Source organism: Pleurodeles waltl, chromosome 6 (genome assembly GCF_031143425.1).
Source record: "Pleurodeles waltl isolate 20211129_DDA chromosome 6, aPleWal1.hap1.20221129, whole genome shotgun sequence".
Taxonomy (NCBI): Eukaryota; Metazoa; Chordata; class Amphibia; order Caudata; family Salamandridae; genus Pleurodeles; species Pleurodeles waltl.
The window spans coordinates 1,702,979,197-1,703,005,431 of NC_090445.1; the positions used below are offsets into that span (position 1 = coordinate 1,702,979,197).

At 52.5% G+C, this 26,235-nt stretch overlaps 1 protein-coding gene across 1 annotated transcript in view; it reads left to right on the forward strand.

Moving 5' to 3' along the window:
• LOC138301391 (neural proliferation differentiation and control protein 1-like) overlaps positions 1-25,476 on the forward strand; it is a 102,962-nt gene extending 77,486 nt beyond the window's left edge. The window contains exons 7-9 of the mRNA XM_069241828.1: positions 16,091-16,170; positions 20,086-20,182; positions 20,688-25,476. Of these exons, the coding sequence (XP_069097929.1) occupies positions 16,091-16,170; positions 20,086-20,182; positions 20,688-20,765 (255 nt within the window). The 3' untranslated portion in view covers positions 20,766-25,476. The remainder of the gene's footprint in view (positions 1-16,090; positions 16,171-20,085; positions 20,183-20,687) is intronic.
• The last annotated feature ends 759 nt before the right edge of the window (positions 25,477-26,235 follow it).

The following is a 26,235-nucleotide window of genomic DNA, read 5'->3' on the forward strand; positions in this document are numbered from 1 at the left end:
GAGGGCACTGTTACTTGTGCCAGATCCTCAGACACAGAGGGCAGTTTTACTTGTGCCAGATCCTCAGACACAGAGGGCACTGTTACCTGTGCTAGTTAATCAGACACAGAGGGCACTGTTACTTGTGCCAGATCTTCAGACACAGAGGGCACTGCTACTTGTGCCAGATCCTCAGACACAGAGGGCACTGTTACTTGTGCCAGATCCTCAGACACAGAGGGCACTGTTACTTGTGCCAGTTCTTCAGACACAGAGGGCACACACAGAGAGCACTGTTACTTGTGTACTGTTAGTTGTGCCGGATCTTCAGACACAGAGGGCACTGTTACTTGTGCCAGATCTTCAGACACAGAGGGCACTGTTACTTGTGCCAGTTCTTCAGACACAGAAGGCACACACAGAGGGCACTGTTACTTGTGCCAGATCTTCAGACACAGAGGGCACGCACAGAGGGCACTGTTACTTGTCCAGATCTTCAGGCACAGAGGGCACTGTTACTTGTGCCGGATCCTCAGACACAGAGGGCACTGTTAGTTGTGCCAGACCTTCAGACACAGAGGGCACACACAGAGGGCACTGTTACTTGTGCCAGATCCTCATACACAGAGGGTACTGTTACATGTCCAGATCTTCAGACACAGAGGGCACTGTTACATGTGCCAGATCCTCAGACACAGAGGGCACTGTTACTTGTGCCAGTTCTTCAGACACAGAGGGCACACACAGAGGGCACTGTTACTTGTGCCAGATCTTCAGGCACAGAGGGCACTGTTACTTGTGCCAGATCTTCAGACACAGAGGGCACTGTTACTTGTGCCAGATCCTCAGACACAGAGGGCACTGTTACTTGTGCCAGATCCGCAGACACAGAGGGCACTGTTACTTGTGCCAGATCCTCAGACACAGAGGGAACTGTTACCTGTGCTAGTTAATCAGACACAGAGGGCACTGTTACTTGTGCCAGATCTTCAGGCACAGAGGGCACTGTTACTTGTGCCAGATCTTCAGGCACAGATGGCACTGTTACTTGTGCCAGATCCTCAGACGCAGAGGGCACTGTTAGTTGTGCCAGATCTTCAGACACAGAGGGCACTGTTACTTGTGCCAGTTCTTCAGACACAGAGGGCACACACAGAGGGCACTGTTACTTGTGCCAGATCTTCAGACACAGAGGGCACTGTTACTTGTGCCAGATCCTCAGACACAGAGGGCACTGTTACTTGTGCCAGATCCTCAGACACAGAGGGCACTGTTACTTGTGCCAGATCTTCAGACACAGAGGGCACTGTTACTTGTGCCAGTTCTTCAGACACAGAGGGCACACACAGAGGGCACTGTTACTTGTGCCAGATCTTCAGACACAGAGGGCACTGTTACTTGTGCCAGTTCTTCAGACACAGAGGGCACACACAGAGGGCACTGTTACTTGTGTACTGTTAGTTGTGCCGGATCTTCAAACACAGAGGGCACTGTTACTTGTGCCAGTTCTTCAGACACAGAGGGCACACACAGAGGGCACTGTTACTTGTGCCAGATCTTCAGACACAGAGGGCACTGTTACTTGTGCCAATTCTTCAGACACAGAGGGCACACACAGAGGGCACTGTTACTTGTGTACTGTTAGTTGTGCCGGATCTTCAGACACAGAGGGCATACACAGAGGGCACTGTTACTTGTGCCAGTTCTTCAGACACAGAGGGCACACACAGAGAGCACTGTTACTTGTGTACTGTTAGTTGTGCCGGATCTTCAGACACAGAGGGCACTGTTACTTGTGCCAGATCTTCAGACACAGAGGGCACTGTTACTTGTGCCAGTTCTTCAGACACAGAGGGCACACACAGAGGGCACTGTTACTTGTGCCAGATCTTCAGGCACAGAGGGCACTGTTAGTTGTGCCAGATCCTCTGACACAGAGGGCACTGTTACTTGTCCAGATCTTCAGACACAGAGGGCACTGTTACATGTGCCAGATCCTCAGACACAGAGGGCACTGTTACTTGTGCCAGATCCTCAGACACAGAGGGCACTGTTACTTGTGCCAGATCCTCAGACACAGAGGGCACTGTTACCTGTGCCAGATCCTCAGACACAGAGGGCACTGTTACTTGTGCCAGATCTTGAGACACAGAGGGCACTGTTAGTTGTGCCAGATCCTCCGACACAGAGGGCACTGTTAGTTGTGCCAGATCCTCTGACACAGAGGGCACTGTTACTTGTGCCTGATCCTCCGACACAGAGGGCACTGTTACTTGTGCCAGATCCTCAGACACAGAGGGCACTGTTCGTTGCGCCAGACCTTCAGACACAGAGGGCACACACAGAGGGCACTGTTACTTGTGCCAGATCCGCAGACACAGAGGGCACTGTTACTTGTGCCAGATCCTCAGACACAGAGGGAACTGTTACCTGTGCTAGTTAATCAGACACAGAGGGCACTGTTACTTGTGCCAGATCTTCAGGCACAGAGGGCACTGTTACTTGTGCCAGATCTTCAGGCACAGATGGCACTGTTACTTGTGCCAGATCCTCAGACGCAGAGGGCACTGTTAGTTGTGCCAGATCTTCAGACACAGAGGGCACTGTTACTTGTGCCAGTTCTTCAGACACAGAGGGCACACACAGAGGGCACTGTTACTTGTGCCAGATCTTCAGACACAGAGGGCACTGTTACTTGTGCCAGATCCTCAGACACAGAGGGCACTGTTACTTGTGCCAGATCCTCAGACACAGAGGGCACTGTTACTTGTGCCAGATCTTCAGACACAGAGGGCACTGTTACTTGTGCCAGTTCTTCAGACACAGAGGGCACACACAGAGGGCACTGTTACTTGTGCCAGATCTTCAGACACAGAGGGCACTGTTACTTGTGCCAGTTCTTCAGACACAGAGGGCACACACAGAGGGCACTGTTACTTGTGTACTGTTAGTTGTGCCGGATCTTCAAACACAGAGGGCACTGTTACTTGTGCCAGTTCTTCAGACACAGAGGGCACACACAGAGGGCACTGTTACTTGTGCCAGATCTTCAGACACAGAGGGCACTGTTACTTGTGCCAATTCTTCAGACACAGAGGGCACACACAGAGGGCACTGTTACTTGTGTACTGTTAGTTGTGCCGGATCTTCAGACACAGAGGGCATACACAGAGGGCACTGTTACTTGTGCCAGTTCTTCAGACACAGAGGGCACACACAGAGAGCACTGTTACTTGTGTACTGTTAGTTGTGCCGGATCTTCAGACACAGAGGGCACTGTTACTTGTGCCAGATCTTCAGACACAGAGGGCACTGTTACTTGTGCCAGTTCTTCAGACACAGAGGGCACACACAGAGGGCACTGTTACTTGTGCCAGATCTTCAGGCACAGAGGGCACTGTTAGTTGTGCCAGATCCTCCGACACAGAGGGCACTGTTACTTGTCCAGATCTTCAGACACAGAGGGCACTGTTACATGTGCCAGATCCTCAGACACAGAGGGCACTGTTACTTGTGCCAGATCCTCAGACACAGAGGGCACTGTTACTTGTGCCAGATCCTCAGACACAGAGGGCACTGTTACCTGTGCCAGATCCTCAGACACAGAGGGCACTGTTACTTGTGCCAGATCTTGAGACACAGAGGGCACTGTTAGTTGTGCCAGATCCTCCGACACAGAGGGCACTGTTAGTTGTGCCAGATCCTCTGACACAGAGGGCACTGTTACTTGTGCCTGATCCTCCGACACAGAGGGCACTGTTACTTGTGCCAGATCCTCAGACACAGAGGGCACTGTTCGTTGCGCCAGACCTTCAGACACAGAGGGCACACACAGAGGGCACTGTTACTTGTGCCAGATCCTCAGACACAGAGGGCACTTTTACTTGTGCCAGATATGCTGACACATAGAGCACTGTTACTTGTGCCAGATCTTCAGGCACAGAGGGCACTGTTACTTGTGCCAGATCTTCAGACACAGAGGGCACTGTTACTTGTGCCAGATCTTCAGACACAGAGGGCACTGTTACTTGTGCCAGATCCTCAGACACAGAGGGCACTGTTACTTGTGCCAGTTCTTCAGACACAGAGGGCACACACAGAGAGCACTGTTACTTGTGTACTGTTAGTTGTGCCGGATCTTCAGACACAGAGGGCACTGTTACTTGTGCCAGATCTTCAGACACAGAGGGCACTGTTACTTGTGCCAGATCCTCAGACACAGAGGGCATTGTTAGTTGCGCCAGACCTTCAGACACAGAGGGCACACACAGAGGGCACTGTTACTTGTGCCATATCCTCAGACACAGAGGGCACTTTTACTTGTGCCAGATATTCTGACACATAGAGCACTGTTACTTGTGCCAGATCTTCAGGCACAGAGGGCACTGTTACTTGTGCCAGATCTTCAGACACAGAGGGCACTGTTACTTGTGCCAGATCCTCAGACACAGAGGGCACTGTTACTTGTGCCAGATCCTCAGACACAGAGGGCACTGTTACTTGTGCCGGTTCTTCAGACACAGAGGGCACACACAGAGAGCACTGTTACTTGTGTACTGTTAGTTGTGCCGGATCTTCAGACACAGAGGGCACTGTTACGTGTGCCAGATCTTCAGACACAGAGGGCACTGTTACTTGTGCCAGTTCTTCAGACACAGAGGGCACACACAGAGGGCACTGTTACTTGTGTACTGTTAGTTGTGCCGGATCTTCAGACACAGAGGGCACTGTTACTTGTGCCAGTTCTTCAGACACAGAGGGCACACACAGAGGGCACTGTTACTTGTGCCAGATCTTCAGACACAGAGGGCACTGTTACTTGTGCCAGATCTTCAGACACAGAGGGCACTGTTACTTGTGCCAGGTCCTCAGACACAGAGGGCACTGTTACTTGTGCCAGTTCTTCAGACAAAGAGGGCACACACAGAGAGCACTGTTACTTGTGTGCTGTTAGTTGTGCCGGATCTTTAGACACAGAGGGCACTGTTATTTGTGCCAGATCTTCAGACACAGAGGGCACTGTTACTTGTGCCAGTTCTTCAGACACAGAGGGCACTGTTACTTGTGCCAGTTCTTCAGACACAGAGGGCACACACAGAGGGCACTGTTACTTGTGCCAGATCTTCAGGCACAGAGGGCACTGTTAGTTGTGCCAGATTCTCCGACACAGAGGGCACTGTTACTTGTGCCAGATCCTCCGACACAGAGGGCACTGTTACTTGTGCCGGATCCTCAGACACAGAGGGCACTGTTAGTTGTGCCAGACCTTCAGACACAGAGGGCACACACAGAGGGCACTGTTACTTGTGCCAGATCCTCAGACACAGAGGGCACTGTTACTTGTCCAGATCTTCAGACACAGAGGGCACTGTTACATGTGCCCGATCCTCGGACACAGAGGGCACTGTTACTTGTGCCAGATCCTCAGACACAGAGGGCACTTTTACTTGTGCCAGATATTCTGACACATAGAGCACTGTTACTTGCGCCAGATCTTCAGGCACAGAGGGCACTGTTACTTGTGCCAGATCTTCAGACACAGAGGGCACTGTTACTTGTGCCAGATCCTCAGACACAGAGGGCACTGTTACTTGTGGCAGTTCTTCAGACACAGAGGGCACACACAGAGAGCACTGTTACTTGTGTACTGTTAGTTGTGCCGGATCTTCAGACACAGAGGGCACTGTTACTTGTGCCAGATCTTCAGACACAGAGGGTACTGTTACTTGTGCCAGTTCTTCAGACACAGAAGGCACACACAGAGGGCACTGTTACTTGTGCCAGATCTTCAGACACAGAGGGCACACACAGAGGGCACTGTTACTTGTCCAGATCTTCAGGCACAGAGGGCACTGTTACTTGTGCTGGATCCTCAGACACAGAGGGCACTGTTACTTGTGCCAGATCCTCAGACACAGAGGGCACTGTTACATGTCCAGATCTTCAGACACAGAGGGCACTGTTACATGTGCCAGATCCTCAGACACAGAGGGCACTGTTACTTGTGCCAGATCCTCAGACACAGAGGGCACTGTTACTTGTGCCAGTTCTTCAGACACAGAGGGCACACACAGAGGGCACTGTTACTTGTGCCAGATCTTCAGGCACAGAGGGCACTGTTGCTTGTGCCAGATCTTCAGAAACAGAGGGCACTGTTACTTGTGCCAGATCCTCAGACACAGAGGGCACGGTTACTTGTGCCAGATCCTCAGACACAGAGGGCACTGTTACTTTTGCCAGATCCTCAGACACAGAGGGCACTGTTACTCGTGCCAGATCCTCAGACACAGAGGGAACTGTTACCCGTGCTAGTTAATCAGACACAGAGGGCACTGTTACTTGTGCCAGATCTTCAGGCACAGAGGGCACTGTTACTTGTGCCAGATCCTCAGACGCAGAGGGCACTGTTAGTTGTGCCAGATCTTCAGACACAGAGGGCACTGTTACTTGTGCCAGTTCTTCAGACACAGAGGGCACACACAGAGGGCACTGTCACTTGTGCCAGATCTTCAGACACAGAGGGCACTGTTACTTGTGCCAGATCCTCAGACACAGAGGGCACTGTTACTTGTGCCAGTTCTTCCGACACAGAGGGCACACACAGAGGGCACTGTTACTTGTGTACTGTTAGTTGTGCGGATCTTCAGACACAGAGGGCACTGTTACTTGTGCCAGTTCTTCAGACACAGAGGGCACACACAGAGGGCACTGTTACTTGTGCCAGATCTTCAGACACAGAGGGCACTGTTACTTGTGCCGGATCTTCAGACACAGAGGGCACACACAGAGGGCACTGTTACTTGTGCCAGATCTTCAGACACAGAGGGCACTGTTACTTGTGCCAGATCCTCAGACGCAGAGGGCACTGTTAGTTGTGCCAGATCCTCAGACGCAGAGGGCACTGTTAGTTGTGCCAGATCTTCAGACACAGAGGGCACTGTTAGCTGTGTCAGATGCTTAGACACAGAGGGCACTGTTACTTGTGCCAGGTCCTCAGACACAGAGGGCACTGTTACTTGTGCCAGGTCCTCAGACACAGAGAGCACTGTTACTTGTGCCAGTTCTTCAGACACAGAGGGCACACACAGAGAGCACTGTTACTTGTGTACTGTTAGTTGTGCCGGATCTTCAGACACAGAGGGCACTGTTACTTGTGCCAGATCTTCAGATACAGAGGGCACTGTTACTTGTGCCAGTTCTTCAGACACAGAAGGCACACACAGAGGGCACTGTTACTTGTGCCAGATCTTCAGACACAGAGGGCACACACAGAGGGCACTGTTACTTGTGCCAGATCCTCAGACACAGAGGGCACTGTTACATGTCCAGATCTTCACACACAGAGGGCACTGTTACTTGTGCCAGATCCTCAGACACAGAGGGCACTGTTACTTGTGCCAGATCCTCAGACACAGAGGGCACTGATACTTGTGCCAGTTCTTCAGACACAGAGGGCACACACAGAGGGCACTGTTACTTGTGCCAGATCTTCAGGCACAGAGGGCACTGTTTCTTGTGCCAGATCTTCAGACACAGAGGGCACTGTTACTTGTGCCAGATCCTCAGACACAGAGGGCACTGTTACTTGTGCCAGATCCTCAGACACAGAGGGCACTGTTACTTGTGCCAGATCCTCAGACACAGAGGGAACTGTTACCTGTACTAGTTAATCAGACACAGAGGGCACTGTTACTTGTGCCAGATCTTCAGGCACAGAGGGCACTGTTACTTGTGCCAGATCCTCAGACGCAGAGAGCACCGCTAATTGTGTCAGATCTCCGGACACAGAGGACACTGTCAGTGGGAGGTGGGTCTCTGGTGCAGGAGCTCTGCTTTGATACAGATTACCATATGTTTCAGTTATGCATGCATGGTTTCTTACTTCCTAAGTGGGTCACAGTTACCTCATGAGACTTTTCCTCTGATATCTCTTCTCTGTCCTTGTTTTTCTTGTTCTCCCTCTCTCTTTCTCACTTCCCCATGCTTTCCGTTATGTTCTCTTTTTTCTCTCTTTCTCTTCCCTTTTCTCTGCGTTTCTCTCTCTTGCTCTTTTTCTCCCTCTGCCTTCCTCGCTGTGCTCTCTGGCCTACTGTGAGTCCGGCCTGTTTCTCCTTTCTCCCTCTCTCTTCCTTTCTCCCCTACAACCTCTCCTTCCTCTTCATCTCCGAATCTTTCTTCATCTTTTCTCTCCATCTATCTCGTCTCTCTGTCTAACCTCCTTTCCCGCTCCCTCTCTTGCCCCTCTCCCTATTCCTCGATTTGTTTCTCTTTATTGCGTCTTGGTTTGTCCGTCTCTCCTCTCTCTCGTCTTTCTCCCTCTGTGTCTCCTTCTCCTGCCTTCCTCTGTCTGTCTGTCCTCCCTCTCTCGCTCTCCTTCCTCTGTCTGTCCTCCCTCTCTCGCTCTCCTTCCTCTGTCTGTCTGTCCTCCCTCTCTCGCTCTCCTTCCTCTGTCTGTCCTCCCTCTCTCGCTCTCCTTCCTCTGTCTGTCTGTCCTCCCTCTCTCGCTCTCTCTCCTTCCTCTGTCTGTCTGTCCTCCCTCTCTCGCTCTCCTTCCTCTGTCTGTCCTCCCTCTCTCGCTCTCTCTCCTTCCTCTGTCTGTCCTCCCTCTCTCGCGCTCTCTCCTTCCTCTGTCTGTCTCTCCTCCCTGTCTCGCGCTCTCTCCTTCCTCTGTCTGTCTCTCCTCCCTGTCTCGCGCTCTCTCCTTCCTCTGTCTGTCTGTCCTCCCTCTCTCTCGCTCTCCTTCCTCTGTCTGTCTGTCCTCCCTCTCTCGCTCTCCTTCCTCTGTCTGTCCTCCCTCTCTCGCGCTCTCTCCTTCCTCTGTCTGTCTGTCCTCCCTCTCTCGCTCTCCTTCCTCTGTCTGTCCTCCCTCTCTCGCTCTCCTTCCTCTGTCTGTCCTCCCTCTCTCGCTCTCCTTCCTCTGTCTGTCCTCCCTCTCTCGCTCTCCTTCCTCTGTCTGTCTGTCCTCCCTCTCTCTCGCTCTCTCCTTCCTCTGTCTGTCTGTCCTCCCTCTCTCGCTCTCTCCTTCCTCTGTCTGTCTGTCCTCCCTCTCTCGCTCTCTCTCCTTCCTCTGTCTGTCTGTCCTCCCTCTCTCGCTCTCCTTCCTCTGTCTGTCCTCCCTCTCTCGCTCTCCTTCCTCTGTCTGTCCTCCCTCTCTCGCTCTCCTTCCTCTGTCTGTCTCTCCTCCCTCTCTCCCTCTCCTTCCTCTGTCTGTCCTCCCTCTCTCGCTCTCTCCTTCCTCTGTCTGTCTGTCCTCCCTCTCTCGCTCTCTCTCCTTCCTCTGTCTGTCTGTCCTCCCTCTCTCGCTCTCCTTCCTCTGTCTGTCCTCCCTCTCTCGCTCTCCCTCCTCTGTCTGTCCTCCCTCTCTCGCGCTCTCTCCTTCCTCTGTCTGTCTGTCCTCCCTCTCTCGCTCTCCTTCCTCTGTCTCTCCTCCCTCTCTCGCTCTCTCTCCTTCCTCTGTCTGTCTGTCCTCCCTCTCTCCTTCCTCTGTCTGTCCTCCCTCTCTCGCTCTCCTTCCTCTGTCTGTCCTCCCTCTCTCGCTCTCCTTCCTCTGTCTGTCTGTCCTCCCTCTCTCGCTCTCCTTCCTCTGTCTGTCCTCCCTCTCTCGCTCTCCTTCCTCTGTCTGTCCTCCCTCTCTCTCGCTCTCTCCTTCCTCTGTCTGTCTGTCCTCCCTCTCTCGCTCTCCTTCCTCTGTCTGTCCTCCCTCTCTCGCTCTCCTTCCTCTGTCTGTCTGTCCTCCCTCTCTCTCGCTCTCTCCTTCCTCTGTCTGTCTGTCCTCCCTCTCTCGCTCTCTCCTTCCTCTGTCTGTCTGTCCTCCCTCTCTCGCTCTCTCTCCTTCCTCTGTCTGTCTGTCCTCCCTCTCTCGCTCTCCTTCCTCTGTCTGTCTGTCCTCCCTCTCTCGCGCTCTCTCCTTCCTCTGTCTGTCTGTCCTCCCTCTCTCGCTCTCCTTCCTCTGTCTGTCTGTCCTCCCTCTCTCGCTCTCCTTCCTCTGTCTGTCCTCCCTCTCTCGCTCTCCTTCCTCTGTCTGTCCTCCCTCTCTCGCTCTCCTTCCTCTGTCTGTCTGTCCTCCCTCTCTCGCTCTCCTTCCTCTGTCTGTCTGTCCTCCCTCTCTCGCTCTCCTTCCTCTGTCTGTCTGTCCTCCCTCTCTCGCTCTCCTTCCTCTGTCTGTCCTCCCTCTCTCGCTCTCCTTCCTCTGTCTGTCTGTCCTCCCTCTCTCGCTCTCCTTCCTCTGTCTGTCTGTCCTCCCTCTCTCGCTCTCCTTCCTCTGTCTGTCTCTCCTCCCTCTCTCACGCTCTCTCCTTCCTCTGTCTGTCCTCCCTCTCTCGCTCTCCTTCCTCTGTCTGTCCTCCCTCTCTCGCTCTCCTTCCTCTGTCTGTCTGTCCTCCCTCTCTCGCTCTCCTTCCTCTGTCTGTCTGTCCTCCCTCTCTCGCTCTCCTTCCTCTGTCTGTCCTCCCTCTCTCGCTCTCCTTCCTCTGTCTGTCTGTCCTCCCTCTCTCGCTCTCCTTCCTCTGTCTGTCTCTCCTCCCTCTCTCGCTCTCCTTCCTCTGTCTGTCTGTCCTCCCTCTCTCGCTCTCCTTCCTCTGTCTGTCTGTCCTCCCTCTCTCGCTCTCCTTCCTCTGTCTGTCTGTCCTCCCTCTCTCGCTCTCCTTCCTCTGTCTGTCCTCCCTCTCTCTCGCTCTCTCCTTCCTCTGTCTGTCTGTCCTCCCTCTCTCGCTCTCTCTCCTTCCTCTGTCTGTCTGTCCTCCCTCTCTCACGATCTCTCCTTCCTCTGTCTGTCTGTCCTCCCTCTCTCGCTCTCTCTCCTTCCTCTGTCTGTCTGTCCTCCCTCTCTCGCGCTCTCTCCTTCCTCTGTCTGTCCTCCCTCTCTCTCGATCTCTCTCCCTCTGTCTCCTCCTGCCTTCCTCTGTCTGTCTGTCTCTCCTCCCTCTCTCGCGCTCTCTCCTTCCTCTGTCTGTCTCTCTTCCCTCTCTCGCTCTCCTTCCTCTGTCTGTCTGTCCTCCCTCTCTCGCTCTCCTTCCTCTGTCTCCTCCTGCCTTCCTCTGTCTGTCTGTCCTCCCTCTCTCGCTCTCCTTCCTCTGTCTGTCTGTCTCTCCTCCCTCTCTCGCTCTCCTTCCTCTGTCTCTCCTCCCTCTCTCGCTCTCTCTCCTTCCTCTGTCTGTCTGTCCTCCCTCTCTCACTCTCCTTCCTCTGTCTCTCCTCCCTCTCTCTCGCTCTCTCCTTCCTCTGTCTGTCTGTCCTCCCTCTCTCGCTCTCTCTCCTTCCTCTGTCTGTCTGTCCTCCCTCTCTCGCGCTCTCTCCTTCCTCTGTCTGTCCTCCCTCTCTCGCTCTCTCTCCTTCCTCTGTCTGTCTGTCCTCCCTCTCTCGCTCTCCTTCCTCTGTCTGTCTGTCCTCCCTCTCTCGCTCTCTCTCCTTCCTCTGTCTGTCTGTCCTCCCTCTCTCGCTCTCCTTCCTCTGTCTGTCCTCCCTCTCTCGCTCTCTCCTTCCTCTGTCTGTCTCTCCTCCCTCTGTCACGCTCTCTCCTTCCTCTGTCTGTCTGTCCTCCCTCTCTCGCTCTCTCTCCTTCCTCTGTCTGTCTGTCCTCCCTCTCTCGCTCTCTCTCCTTCCTCTGTCTTTCTGTCCTCCCTCTCTCGCTCTCTCTCCCTCTGTCTCCTCCTGCCTTCCTCTGTCTGTCTGTCCTCCCTCTCTCGCTCTTTCTCCCTCTGTCTGTCTGTCCTCCCTCTCTCGCTCTTTCTCCCTCTGTCTGTCTGTCCTCCCTCTCTCACTCTCCCTCCCTCTGTCTCCTCCTGCCTTCCTCTGTCTGTCTGTCCTCCCTCTCTCGCTCTCCCTCCCTCTGTCTCCTCCTGCCTTCCTCTGTCTGTCTGTCTGTCCTCCCTCTCTCGCTCTCCCTCCCTCTGTCTCCTCCTGCCTTCATCTCTCTCTATCTCTCTCTCTCCTCCTGTCTTCCTCTGTCTGTCCTCCCTCTCTCTCGCTCTCTCCTTCCTCTGTCTGTCTGTCCTCCCTCTCTCGCTCTCTCCTTCCTCTGTCTGTCTCTCCTCCCTCTCTCTCGCTCTCTCCTTCTTCTGTCTGTCTGTCCTCCCTCCCTCTCTCGATCTCTCTCCCTCTGTCTCCTCCTGCCTTCCTCTGTCTGTCTGTCCTCCCTCTCTCGCTCTCCTTCCTCTGTCTGTCTGTCCTCCCTCTCTCGCTCTCTCCTTCCTCTGTCTGTCTCTCCTCCCTCTCTCGCGCTCTCTCCTTCCTCTGTCTGTCTCTCCTCCCTCTCTCTCGCTCTCTCCTTCCTCTGTCTGTCTCTCCTCCCTCTCTCTCGCTCTCTCCTTCTTCTGTCTGTCTGTCCTCCCTCCCTCTCTCGATCTCTCTCCCTCTGTCTCCTCCTGCCTTCCTCTGTCTGTCTGTCTCTCCTCCCTCTCTCGCGCTCTCTCCTTCCTCTGTCTGTCTCTCCTCCCTGTCTCGCTCTCCTTCCTCTGTCTGTCTCTCCTCCCTCTCTCGCTCTCCTTCCTCTGTCTGTCTCTCCTCCCTCTCTCTCGCTCTCTCCTTCCTCTGTCTGTCTGTCCTCCCTCTCTCGCGCTCTCTCCTTCCTCTGTCTGTCTGTCCTCCCTCTCTCGCTCTCCTTCCTCTGTCTGTCCTCCCTCTCTCGCTCTCCTTCCTCTGTCTGTCCTCCCTCTCTCGCTCTCCTTCCTCTGTCTGTCCTCCCTCTCTCGCTCTCCTTCCTCTGTCTGTCTGTCCTCCCTCTGTCACGCTCTCTCCTTCCTCTGTCTGTCTGTCCTCCCTCTGTCACGCTCTCTCCTTCCTCTGTCTGTCTGTCCTCCCTCTCTCGCGCTCTCTCCTTCCTCTGTCTGTCTGTCCTCCCTCTCTCGCTCTCCTTCCTCTGTCTGTCCTCCCTCTCTCGCTCTCCTTCCTCTGTCTGTCTGTCCTCCCTCTCTCGCGCTCTCTCCTTCCTCTGTCTGTCTGTCCTCCCTCTCTCCCCTTCCTCTGCCTGTGTCGCCTCCCTCTCTCGCTCTCTCTCCCTCTGTCTCCTCCTGCCTTCCTCTGTCTGTCTGTCCTCCCTCTCTCGCTCTTTCTCCCTCTGTCTGTCTGTCCTCCCTCTGTCACGCTCTCTCCTTCCTCTGTCTGTCTGTCCTCCCTATCTCGCTCTCTCCCCTTCCTCTGCCTGTGTCGCCTCCCTCTCTCGCTCTCCCTCCCTCTGTCTCCTCCTGCCTTCCTCTGTCTGTCTGTCCTCCCTCTCTCGCTCTCTCTCCCTCTGTCTCCTCCTGCCTTCCTCTGTCTGTCTGTCCTCCCTCTCTCGCTCTTTCTCCCTCTGTCTGTCTGTCCTCCCTCTCTCACTCTCCCTCCCTCTGTCTCCTCCTGCCTTCCTCTGTCTGTCTGTCTGTCCTCCCTCTCTCGCTCTTTCTCCCTCTGTCTGTCTGTCCTCCCTCTCTCGCTCTTTCTTCCTCTGTCTGTCTGTCCTCCCTCTCTCGCTCTCCCTCCCTCTGTCTCCTCCTGCCTTCATCTCTCTCTATCTCTCTCTCTCGCTCTCCTCCTGTCTTCCTCTGTCTGTCCTCCCTCTCTCGCTCTCTCTCCTTCCTCTGTCTCTCTCCTCCCTCTCTCACGATCTCTCCTTCCTCTGTCTGTCTCTCCTCCCTCTCTCTCGCTCTCTCCTTCCTCTGTCTGTCTGTCCTCCCTCCCTCTCTCGATCTCTCTCCCTCTGTCTCCTCCTGCCTTCCTCTGTCTGTCTGTCTCTCCTCCCTCTCTCTCGCTCTCTCCTTCCTCTGTCTGTCTGTCCTCCCTCCCTCTCTCGATCTCTCTCCCTCTGTCTCCTCCTGCCTTCCTCTGTCTGTCTGTCTCTCCTCCCTGTCTCGCTCTCCTTCCTCTGTCTGTCTCTCCTCCCTCTCTCTCGCTCTCTCCTTCCTCTGTCTGTCTCTCCTCCCTCTCTCTCGCTCTCTCCTTCCTCTGTCTGTCTCTCCTCCCTCTCTCTCGCTCTCCTTCCTCTGTCTGTCCTCCCTCTCTCGCGCTCTCTCCTTCCTCTGTCTGTCTGTCCTCCCTCTCTCGCTCTCCTTCCTCTGTCTGTCCTCCCTCTCTCGCTCTCCTTCCTCTGTCTGTCCTCCCTCTCTCGCGCTCTCTCCTTCCTCTGTCTGTCTCTCCTCCCTCTGTCACGCTCTCTCCTTCCTCTGTCTGTCTGTCCTCCCTCTCTCACGCTCTCTCCTTCCTCTGTCTGTCTGTCCTCCCTCTCTCGCTCTCTCTCCCTCTGTCTCCTCCTGCCTTCCTCTGTCTGTCTGTCCTCCCTCTCTCGCTCTCCTTCCTCTGTCTGTCCTCCCTCTCTCGCGCTCTCTCCTTCCTCTGTCTGTCTGTCCTCCCTCTCTCGCTCTCTCTCCTTCCTCTGTCTGTCTGTCCTCCCTCTCTCGCTCTCCTTCCTCTGTCTGTCCTCCCTCTCTCGCGCTCTCTCCTTCCTCTGTCTGTCTGTCCTCCCTCTCTCGCTCTCCTTCCTCTGTCTGTCCTCCCTCTCTCGCGCTCTCTCCTTCCTCTGTCTGTCTGTCCTCCCTCTCTCGCTCTTTCTCCCTCTGTCTGTCTGTCCTCCCTCTCTCACTCTCCCTCCCTCTGTCTCCTCCTGCCTTCCTCTGTCTGTCTGTCCTCCCTCTCTCGCTCTTTCTCCCTCTGTCTGTCTGTCCTCCCTCTCTCACTCTCCCTCCCTCTGTCTCCTCCTGCCTTCCTCTGTCTGTCTCTCCTCCCTCTCTCGCGCTCTCTCCTTCCTCTGTCTGTCTCTCCTCCCTCTCTCGCTCTCCTTCCTCTGTCTGTCTCTCCTCCCTGTCTCGCTCTCCTTCCTCTGTCTGTCTCTCCTCCCTCTCTCGCTCTCCTTCCTCTGTCTGTCTCTCCTCCCTCTCTCTCGCTCTCTCCTTCCTCTGTCTGTCTCTCCTCCCTCTCTCGCTCTCCTTCCTCTGTCTGTCTCTCCTCCCTGTCTCGCGCTCTCTCCTTCCTCTGTCTGTCTCTCCTCCCTGTCTCGCGCTCTCTCCTTCCTCTGTCTGTCTCTCCTCCCTCTCTCGCGCTCTCTCCTTCCTCTGTCTGTCTCTCCTCCCTCTCTCGCGCTCTCTCATTCCTCTGTCTGTCTCTCCTCCCTCTCTCGCGCTCTCTCCTTCCTCTGTCTGTCTCTCCTCCCTCTCTCGCTCTCCTTCCTCTGTCTGTCTCTCCTCCCTCTCTCGCTCTCCTTCCTCTGTCTGTCCTCCCTCTCTCGCTCTCCTTCCTCTGTCTGTCTCTCCTCCCTCTCTCGCTCTCCTTCCTCTGTCTGTCTCTCCTCCCTGTCTCGCGCTCTCTCCTTCCTCTGTCTGTCTCTCCTCCCTCTCTCGCTCTCCTTCCTCTGTCTGTCTGTCCTCCCTGTCTCGCGCTCTCTCCTTCCTCTGTCTGTCTGTCCTCCCTCTCTCGCTCTCCTTCCTCTGTCTGTCCTCCCTCTCTCGCTCTCCTTCCTCTGTCTGTCTGTCCTCCCTCTCTCGCTCTCCTTCCTCTGTCTGTCCTCCCTCTCTCGCTCTCCTTCCTCTGTCTGTCTGTCCTCCCTCTCTCGCGCTCTCTCCTTCCTCTGTCTGTCTGTCCTCCCTCTCTCCCCTTCCTCTGCCTGTGTCGCCTCCCTCTCTCGCTCTCTCTCCCTCTGTCTCCTCCTGCCTTCCTCTGTCTGTCTGTCCTCCCTCTCTCGCTCTTTCTCCCTCTGTCTGTCTGTCCTCCCTCTCTCACTCTCCCTCCCTCTGTCTCCTCCTGCCTTCCTCTGTCTGTCTGTTCTCCATCTCTCGCTCTCCCTCCCTCTGTCTCCTCCTGCCTTCATCTCTCTCTATCTCTCTCTCTCGCTCTCCTCCTGTCTTCCTCTGTCTGTCCTCCCTCTCTCGCTCTCTCTCCTTCCTCTGTCTCTCTCCTCCCTCTCTCACGATCTCTCCTTCCTCTGTCTGTCTCTCCTCCCTCTCTCTCGCTCTCTCCTTCCTCTGTCTGTCTCTCCTCCCTCTCTCTCGCTCTCTCCTTCTTCTGTCTGTCTGTCCTCCCTCCCTCTCTCGATCTCTCTCCCTCTGTCTCCTCCTGCCTTCCTCTGTCTGTCTGTCTCTCCTCCCTGTCTCGCGCTCTCTCCTTCCTCTGTCTGTCTCTCCTCCCTCTCTCGCCCTCTTCTCTCCAGCCCGGGGATACCCGCCTGGCCCAGTCGGTGCAAGTCCACCACTATCAGCACCAGAAGAAACACCTGCAGCACCAGGACGAGTGAGTGACGGGGTGAAGGGGCGGGGGGAGGGGTCTGAGTACCTTTGCAGAAGCAGCATCTATTACTCTGTAGTGCAGTGAAGCTGGGATGTGAGCACCACAGGGGGAGCTCTCTCTGCCGATCTGCAACACCTTCCACAGCAGCGAGAGTCCCCTCGGTCTGGTTCTGCTCAAGTGGTAAATGTCTGTTTTCTCATAAAAATGATAGAGCCTTCGAAAAGGGTGGTGGAAATGGGGTATGTTCGTTTTTTGGGGAGTATTCCTGTTCCTTAAAAAAAATATGGTCCAGTGGGTTTGAACATCAGTGGCCATGTTATCGTATGATGTGCCCTGACAGCTTCTGTGCCTCTGAGCCCCTGTCTATAATACAGTGGGGGTGCAGAAGCGAAGGGAGGCCCTAATAGGCCACGCCCCCATGCAAACGAGGGAACACCCTCTGGTGATAGCACTGATGCTACATGTGGGCCAGCGCTACCGGTCTGTCGCACAAGTGTCTGCGGCCCTTTCTGTAATACCAAAGTGCCCCGGGGGCAGAAGTACTTTTAAAGACACCGTTGATTCATAATGGAGAGCTGTGTGGACACGTGTCCACTTTTGGTGTCTGCGGGGAGAGAGTTCACCCAGAGGTGCTGCACCCCCAGCCTCATGGGATGCCTGAGGTCCCGGTGGATTCCAGAAACAGTACCAAATTTTCCAAGCCCGGCATACTTTGATCAACTCTCGCCTGGACTATGACATCTCTAGTTAGGTACCAGGCATATATCTCTCAGCAGCTGCAGATCATCCCAAATGAAGCAGCTCGCTTTAGATAGAATCTTCCCTCTCACGTCTCGTCTCTGTATCGTCTCGGCTCATAGACCTTCATGGCCCCCAATTCACACGGGTGCCATCTTTAAATCTCTCACCTTTGTCCATAGAGCACTTTCTAATTGAAGGCAACCGCTGTCCGGGTGCAAATTCACTCTGTTGACCCACTCCTTTGCTCGGCCACCCTGTAGGCACACCCCTCAACCATAACATACCATGGGGGTCCACAAATCCTTGCACTGGACCTGACCAAAAATACACAGCCTACAAAATTGAATGTATATATTTATTGGTCTTTGGAGCCAAGAGATCAGCTGATCCTTGGCAAGATCCATGGATTTCAGCCCAGATTAGGGAACCCAGCGAACAAAGAGCACAGGGGCTGAGCCTTGCACCGGGGGGTGGGGTGGGGGTTCCTCTGGAGGTAAACAAATGCTAGATTGGGATTAAAGGACCCTCTTGTCTGCTGCCAGGTTGTATGTGGCTGTAGTTAACAGTTACACCTTTTAGAAGAAACACTTAGCTGAGTATCATTTGGCAGAAACACTGGTCCCTTATACTTCAGTTGCAGTTCTCGGAGCACGAAACATACCTCTTTCACCAGCAGTTCCTTGTGCAGTTTAACTAATAAAACTATTGAGTTCCTCTGAGCGCCCCAAATCTCAATCTAACCTTTTTTTTGCCCATTTTCTATTAATGTGACCCTAATGAGCTCACATATTGCTTTGCGTTGTTCAGGCTTTGCGATTGGTTTGCTGCTGTCCAGTAGGTGGCAGTGAAAACAGATGAAGCTAAAATGTGTGCATGTCAGACGCAAAATGAGGGGCGTGTTTATGTAGGTTTTGCATCACACAGGTGCCACGCAAGGGGGAGCAAGGGCGACGCAAAAACTGAAGTCGGATTTATCGAGCCGTGCAAGGCCACCTTTCGTGGCTCTGCATGGCTGCATAAATCCAGCTTAACGCAACACCACTCAAATCCATGCGTTGGGTTACTCTGCCCCAGGGAGGCGTTCCATGGGTGGAGTGTGGGAGCTCCCACGCATCCACCCATGGATTTTGGTGCATGCCTAGATTTACCATTACTGGCAGATCGGGGAATGTGTCAAAATGCTACAAGGCATAGTTGTACGTGGGGTTGCGTCGCCCATGTACGATGCAAGCCTAAAATGCAACCTATGAAGTCACACAAGGTCACCTTGCATGGCCCCAAGTGGCTTTATCAATCTGGAGTTAAGCAACACAGTGCATTTTTCTGTGTTGTATTACTCTGCCCCAGAGAAGCGTTCTATGGGTGTTGCCTGGGTGTTCCCATGGAACATCTATGGATTTTAACGGTTTCCCAAATTTACCAGAAGTTGTAGATCTGGGAATTTTCCAAAATGATACACCTTCCCAGGTGAGGCGTCACAAGGAGATATATCTTTATTTTTCTTCGTTTTTCCTCTTTGTATGTGTGTTGCATTCTGAAGCACACGCAGGAGAAAATGCCTCAGGGGATTGTTTTTGTACAGGAATTACCCCTTCCTGCACACAACCAAACCTCCATACAACGCAGGCACCCTTACACCATGGTGCAAGATTTCCCGAGTTTTATGCTAGGCAGCCAAAATGGCGCCAGCGCAGGGACAAAGGCTGGAGTGCGCTGTACTCTTTCCCTATCACGCAGTGCAGCAAGGTGACTTGTTGGGCTGCACTGTGCTGCGTGACTTGCCCATTAAATGTGGTCCTACGCCTTGAGCAATATGATTATCTCTCCTCGTTTTTTCCTCCTTCTATGTATGCTGCAGAATGCAGCACACATAGAAAGACGAAAAGCTGCATGGGATTGTTTTTATGCAGGAAGGTGTGCTCTACTGTAGAAAAACAATCCTGTCTGCAATGCAGGAACCCTTGCACCACGATGCAGGGGTGTCTGCGCTGACCTCATGCAGTCCGTTGTGCGCCATATCATGCGTTGTAACATGTCCTTTCCCTATCGCGCAGCACGATGGCGCTGTGTGATTTCTTGATATAGTTTAGAGATTCTTATACCTCTTTTTGCACAGTAAAGCCTGGATCGATCCAAAATCTGAGCAGGGCCTTGCAGCAAACGCTACTCGATGGGCCATTTGTGTAACTGGTTTAGAGCTTTACTTAGGACCGTCAGAGTTGCGGGGTTGATTCATTATTACCCTTTTTGCAGGCTCGCGCTGTATAGAAACCCCTCTTTGTGCATTAATAATGATGCCAGTAGATGGTGCCAGAGGCTGCAATTTTGTTGACCGGGGTGCAGTAGAAACTTCTGACAGACCTGTGTTTACTCTTAATGAGTCTCTTCATATGCTAATATCGCAGTACATCACGTCCCATATGTAAATGAGCTTGTTCACAGTGAGCAGAGGTAAGAGGCGGTGCATGGGGGGGAGACATAAAAGAATAATAATTAAAAGAAAACTTACCCTCCTCGCTGCGCCCTCCACTCCTCTTGCTGCAGTATGTGCAGGCACAGGCTCCTAGCCTGCCTTGCAGCCAATCCTAACGCGGCTTTCATGCCGCTGGCAGCATGAAAGCAGCATTAGGACTGAACGGTTAGCTCTTGCTAGGTGCCCTGAGGCAGATGGGAGCCTCTGCCTTCTCTTTCCAACCCGGCAACACAGTGCCAGGTTGGAGACAGCCTACTGCGCATGTGTGTTTGGCCGGCCCGAGTCTGCTGGCCCAACATACATGCGCACTGAGGAGGGAATGCTGTGCACTTCTTCACCACCTGTGGCCCGCCCTTTTTACAAGAAAATAAGAATAAATATAGTTTATTATGGTTTTATTGTAAAAGGTTTGCAGCTGCTGCTGCTGGCTAGCAGAGGAGCCGCCCCTTAATGAGCTGGACTTCCTCCCACACAGAGCACCTCAGCAGGAGGGGTGGTGAGTGAGGATGGAAGATGTGCTCTGTACAGTGGAGAACCCATGCATTGTGGGTTAGATGGAGCGTCTGCTCCCCCGGTGGTGAGACTCTGTACTGCAGCTGCTTCTGATGCCTTAAGCTGGTCTTGGCTGCCCCCAGGGAGGGAGGTGAGGGTCCCGGTGGGCCACAGCCTCTCACAGCCCCCATCACTCTTCTTCTCTCTCGCAGGAATGCCCTGAAGGCGCAGCAGCAGCTGTCCACGGAGTCTGAGGCCGAGAACGAGGGCGGGGAGTACACTGTCTATGAGTGCCCGGGCCTGGCACCGGTAGGTATCACTAACCAGAGGCGTAGGCACACAGCAGACACAAGCAGGAGCTCACAAAGCAGGCACAAGCAGGAGATTACAGAGAAGGCACGAGCTCACAGAGCAGGCACAAGCAGGAGCTCACACAGCAGGCACACAGCAGACACATGCAGGAACTCACACAGCAGGCACAAGCAGCAGCTGTCCACAGAGTCTGAGGCCGAGAAATGGAGAACAGGCACACACAGGCAGTCGAGCAGGAGCACACAGACAGAAGAGCAGGTGCACACAGACAGAAGAGCAGGAGCACACAGGCAGGAAAGCAGGCACACACAAGCAGTAGAGCAGGCACACTGACAGTAGAGCAGGCACACACAGGCAGTAGAGCAGGCACACACAGGCAGTAGAGCGGGCACACAGGCAGTAGAGCAGGCACACAGGCAGTAGAGCAGGCACACAGGCAGTAGAGCAACAGACACACAAGCAGTCAGTTCTGTCACTCACCTCTCTCTCCCTCTCTCCACAGACTGGTGAGATGGAAATTCACAACCCTCTCTTCTTCGACTCCTCGGCGCTACACGCAGCCCCAGGACGCCTCAAGTAGTGCTGCGGTAGCCACAGCACGTGGACCCACATCTCATCGGCCTTGCATGTGGCGGCGAGGCACTGCCTTCCAATAAAGCGCTGTATTCTTCGTGAGCTCTTGTCCTGTGGGTGCTGTGAGCGGAGGCAGAGGACGGTGGTGCTGATGTGTCCCTTCCGGTGCTGTTCAGTGGTTCTTTTCGTGGTGCCAAACCTGCTGCGCCCACCTCTCTGCTCTCCTTCAACTGTGGCCGTCAAGGGACCCCCGCCGAGCATGTGGCCCTGTCCCCTGACGGCTCAGATGGTTGCCTTTGGGACCTGTCAACACACCTCAGGGCTCACTTCTTGTCTGTGAGTCTCACTCACCATCAACCTGCCTTCTACCTTCTGTCCATAGATGGATCCCACGCCTGAGCTGCAGCCTGAGTTCTACCCATCTCCAGAGACCCCATAGACTGGCATTTGATCCCACACCTGAGCTGCAGCCTGAGCTCTACCAATCTCCAGAGACCCCATAGACTGGCATTGGATCCACGCCTGAGCTGCAGCCTGAGTTCTACCCATCTCCAGAGACCCCATAGAATGGCATTGGATCCCGCGCCTGAGCTGCAGCCTGAGTTCTACCCATCTCCAGAGACCCCATAGACTGGCATTGGATCTGTGATTGAGCTGCTGCCTGAGCTCTACCCATCTCCAGAGACCCCATAAACTGGCATTGGATACCATGCCTGAGCTGCAGCCTAAGTTCTACCCATCTCCAGAGACCTCATAGACTGGCACTGGATTCCTTCCTTGGGCTGTAGTCAGAGTCCTGCCCATCTTCAGTGACTCCATAGACTGGCACTAGATCCCTTCCTTGGGCTGCAGTCAGAGTCCTGCCCATCTTCAATAACTTCATAGTCTGGCACTAGATCCCTTCCTTGGGCTGCAGTCAGAGACCTGCCCATCTTCAGTGCCTCAGTAGACTGGCATTGGATCCCTTCCTTGGGCTGCAGTAAGTTCTACCCATCTTCAGTGACTCCATCGTCTGGCATTGGATCCCTTCCTTGGGCTGACTCTATCATCTGGCATTGGATCCCTTCCTTGGGCTGCAGTAAGTTCTACCCATCTTCAGTGACTCCATCATCTGGCATTGGATCCTTTTCTTGGGCTGCAGTAAGTTCTACTCATCTTCAGTGACTCCATAGTCTGGCATTGGATCCCTTCCTTGGGCTGCAGTAAGTTCTACCCATCTTCAGTGACTCCATCGTCTGGCATTGGATCCTTTTCTTGGGCTGCAGTAAGTTCTACCCATCTTCAGTGACTCCATAGTCTGGCATTGGATCCCTTCCTTGGGCTGCAGTAAGTTCTACCCATCTTTAGTGACTCCATCGTCTGGCATTGGATCCCTTTCTTGGGCTGCAGTAAGTTCTACCCATCTTCAGTGACTCCATAGACTGGCACCAGATCCCTTCCTTGGGCTGCAGTCAGAGTCCTGCCCATCTTCAGTGACTCCATAGTCTGGCACTGGATCCCTTCCTTGGGCAGCAGTAAGTTCTACCCATCTTCCATGACCCCAATAAACTGGTATTGGGCTGCTTTTCTGCGCTACAGTCTGACTTTTACCCATCTTCATTGAACCCAAAGACTTGCACTGGATCCCTTCCTTGGGCTGCAGTATGTTCTACCCATCATCCTTAACCCAGGAGACTGGTATTGGATCCCTCCCTTGTGCTGCAGTCAGAGGTCTGCCCATCTTCAGTGGCTCCGTAGGCTGGCATTGGATCCCTCCCTTGGGCTGCAGTCAGAGGTCTGCCCATCTTCAGTGGCTCCGTAGGCTGGCACTGGATCCTTACCTTGGGTTGCAGTAGGTTCTACCCATATTCGTTGGCCCGCATAGACTGCCATTGGATCCCTCCTCTGGACTGCAGTCAGACTTTTGCCCATCTTCAGTGACTCCATAGTCTGGCCCTGGAGCCCTTCCCTGGGCTGCAGTCTGTGGTTTGTCCATCTTCAAAGGCCCAGTAGATTGGCATTAGAGTTCACCAAGGAGCTGCAGTTTGTATTCTACCCATCCTCAATGCACTTTTAGAGAATTTGTTAATGTTCGCACCGGTGGTTCTTTGGTTAGGAAAGCACTGGGAGTGTCATTGCGCCAAAAGGTACACGTGAGCGGTGGTGAAAGGGCGCCCAGGTTCAAGAGTAGGAGTGCTCTTTGGCCAGGTCTTACAGCTGTCAGGGTCCTCACCAAAGGAGAGAGGGTTCATTCCCTTTCATAAGTAACCTTCAAGTTCTCAAGCCTCTAAAGAAGTCAGTGGAGAAAGGTTAAGGTTAGAGGACACATAGACCAGCTTATGGCTCCAAGAAACTTACAGGTTCCCTGTGGTGGTAGGATCACTCGCAGTCAACCAGCACCCGTGTGGAGCATATCTGTCTCTCTCCGATAGGTGTGTTACTGTGTTCCCATCAACATATCCATGTCTCACTGATAGATGAGTTCTCTTGAACTTTTCAAAAGCTCATTAAGTAGTGGGTCCTCTTAAACCTGTCCAGGTTTCAGGGAGAGGTGGGTTTCTCTGAACATGTCAAAGTCTCACTGAACAGTGGATTCTCCTGAAGTTGCCCAGGTCTCATGTAGAGGTGGATTCTTTGAACTGGCCAAGGTCTCACAGCGAGGTGGGTCCCACTGAGCAAATCCAAGTCTTAATCAGAGGTGGGTTCTTTGAACTGGCCAAGGTCTCACAGAGAGGTGGGTCCTCTTGAACAAGCCCACGTTTTAATCAGAGGTGCGTTCTTTGAACTGGCCAAGGTCTCACAGAGAGGTGGGTCCCCTTGAACAATTCCAGGCCTTTATTCAGAGGTGGGTTCTTTGAACATGAGCAGATCTCACTGAGAGGTGGGTCTCCTTATATATGCCCAACTCTCACTCAGAGATAGCTTATTTGAACATGTCCATCTCGCATCTCTCAATGAGAAATGTGTCTCCATTTGTCACTCATAATGACCACCTAGCATCATGGAACAAACTATCTGCACCATGCCGTGCACGGTGCATGCTGCACAGCATGTCATTTTCTGAATGGTGTCAGCAAGCATTAATAAGGTGTGCATTGAATGACACACCGCATGGGTCTCAGCTGCAGCCTTGCACACTAAGTGCACAGTTGCACCTACTGATGGTACCCTGCAGAACACCTGCTCGGCAAAGGCATGCCTCTTGTCTACAGGGTGTGCCCTGTTTCCACCTCACATTCCTCACTTTGCCTGCAGGTTAAATACTGCTTTCCTTGGGCCTGTTGGGGTGAGTTACAAGCGTGCTACAATCCTGCTGCAAGCGTGCTGCAAGCATGCTGCAGTCGCGCTGCAAGTCTGCACCAGATACTTAGGTGTTGCACCATTTGCCCCTAAAGTGTGACTGCAACACCTCATTGCAGGGTGCTGTCAGCCTCTGACGACCAGAGCTGAGCTGGGGCAGAAAATAGGCCCAAGTATCAAAAGTGGCCCCCATTGGTGAATCAGGTACCTAAACAAAAGTGGCCCCGTTTGCAAATCGTCGCAGTTTGGAACTGGTACAGACACTTTGTATAGGTGTTTTGCAAGGGATGGAAGACTGCATGATCTGTGATTGATGCAGGCAATGCTTGTGTTAATATTGGGAATAGTAACAATAAAAACTATCCTACCAGGTCATGAAACAGGCCTACAAACAGCCAAAAACTTGCCACACATTGACCTCTCAGACCAGCCCTTCTGGCACTGCCAGCCTTCCCTGCAGGCCAGCCCATGCCTACTGAGAACTGCTGCATGGCTGCAGGGAAGGCCTTTCATGCTTACTCACTGAGTGCCTTAAGTGTTTTGCTCTTTCAATGACACTGGTAGAAGTGGGTTTGTCAGCAGTCTGCAAAGTATAACATTTACAAAGACAGCCTGTGTTTTGTTTACACTATGATTGTGTCGAGCATGCACCATATGTAAGAGAGCATGTCATCATATGTCAGAGAGTATGTCACCATAAGTCAGAGAGTATGTCGTCATATGTCAGAGAGTATGTCACCATATGTCAGAGAGTATGTCATCATATGTCAGAGGGTATGTCACCATGTGTCAGAGAGTATGTCACCATATGTTAGAGAGTATGTCATCATATGTCAGAGAGTATGTGCCTACAGCTTCCAGTGTGTGGCCGTGTGTACACACAGTGTAACACATGCGTCTGTGTTTGGTGTGGAACACTAGATTTGCTTACAGATTGCAGAGTGCACCTGTGCGTGTGTTGTTGTGTTGCTCTTTTACAAGGAGTCTGGTGCATTGTGTGTGTGTAAATGTGCATTCTGAACTGTGTTTATGAGAGCGTGCAGATTTTTACAGGGTGTGCGCCTTATGGTGGTGAGGTGTGTGCCTAAAGCTTATAGAGTGTGATTGTGCTTCTAGGCAGCCCAGTGCTGCTTTTTAAGTGAGTGTGGTACATTGTATATGCCACGTGCTTGCAGAATATAACTGTTTTTACACTGGGTGCAGCTTTTTATAGTGTGTTTGGAGCACAGTGATGTGTGCCACATGCTTGCAGAGAAAGTACCTAAAGTTTGCATCATGTGACGGTATTTACATGTAGCGCGCGGTCTCTTTACAAGGTGGTGCATTGTTGGGGATATTCACAAAGTACCTTACTCTTATGAGTCATGAGAGCTCCTCTCCGACTGTGGAGCCTCTCTTTGGTAAAGTATAGGGAAAAGTAAATAAGTTTATTTAACTCGAAAAAAAATGGAAAATATTTTTATGTTAAACATTAATGTAAGTTAATTTTATATATTTATTTTAAATTCAGAACAAAATTAAAAAGATACAGCCCTGTTAAATTAATTTTGAATTAAATCTTTCATTCATTTAAAACATATATATATATATTTTTTTTAATTGAAGTTTAAGTTGAAAAATAAATTCCTACCTAAAGAAAAACACTCATTTTTAGAATGACTTAATAATAAGAGTGATATATGGAATTAATTTAAAGTAATTCAATTATATTTTAGTGAAAAGTTAATGTTACATGAATTTATAAATTAAAAAAGGTTGTTAACATATTTTATAATTAAATAATATGTTCTGTTATTAGACATTTTTAACATTAAATTGTATTCATTTATATTTTTGCCTATTTATAATAATTTAAATTAACATTATTTCCTAATGAGTTTTATTTTAAGTCCTTACTTGCACTATTTCCTATGGAAGGATGTTGCAGTACCAATGGTTGGCCAAGTGTGATGCTGGACTTACTCCAGCTTTGTTCTGGAATAATGTACTACTCTTATGGGTCCTTTTATGGCTGTAGCAACGTTAAAAGTGCAGTTTCTGAATAGCAATGGCTTTACTCTTCTGTGGCCTGAGCACATGTCCCTCCCTAAATCCTCCCTCCCTCTCCCTAAAGCCTCTTTCCTCCTCTCTAAACACCCCCATTTACTAGAAAGCAAGCCGTTTTTCCAGCCATTACCCCTGACCCCTCCCACATTTAC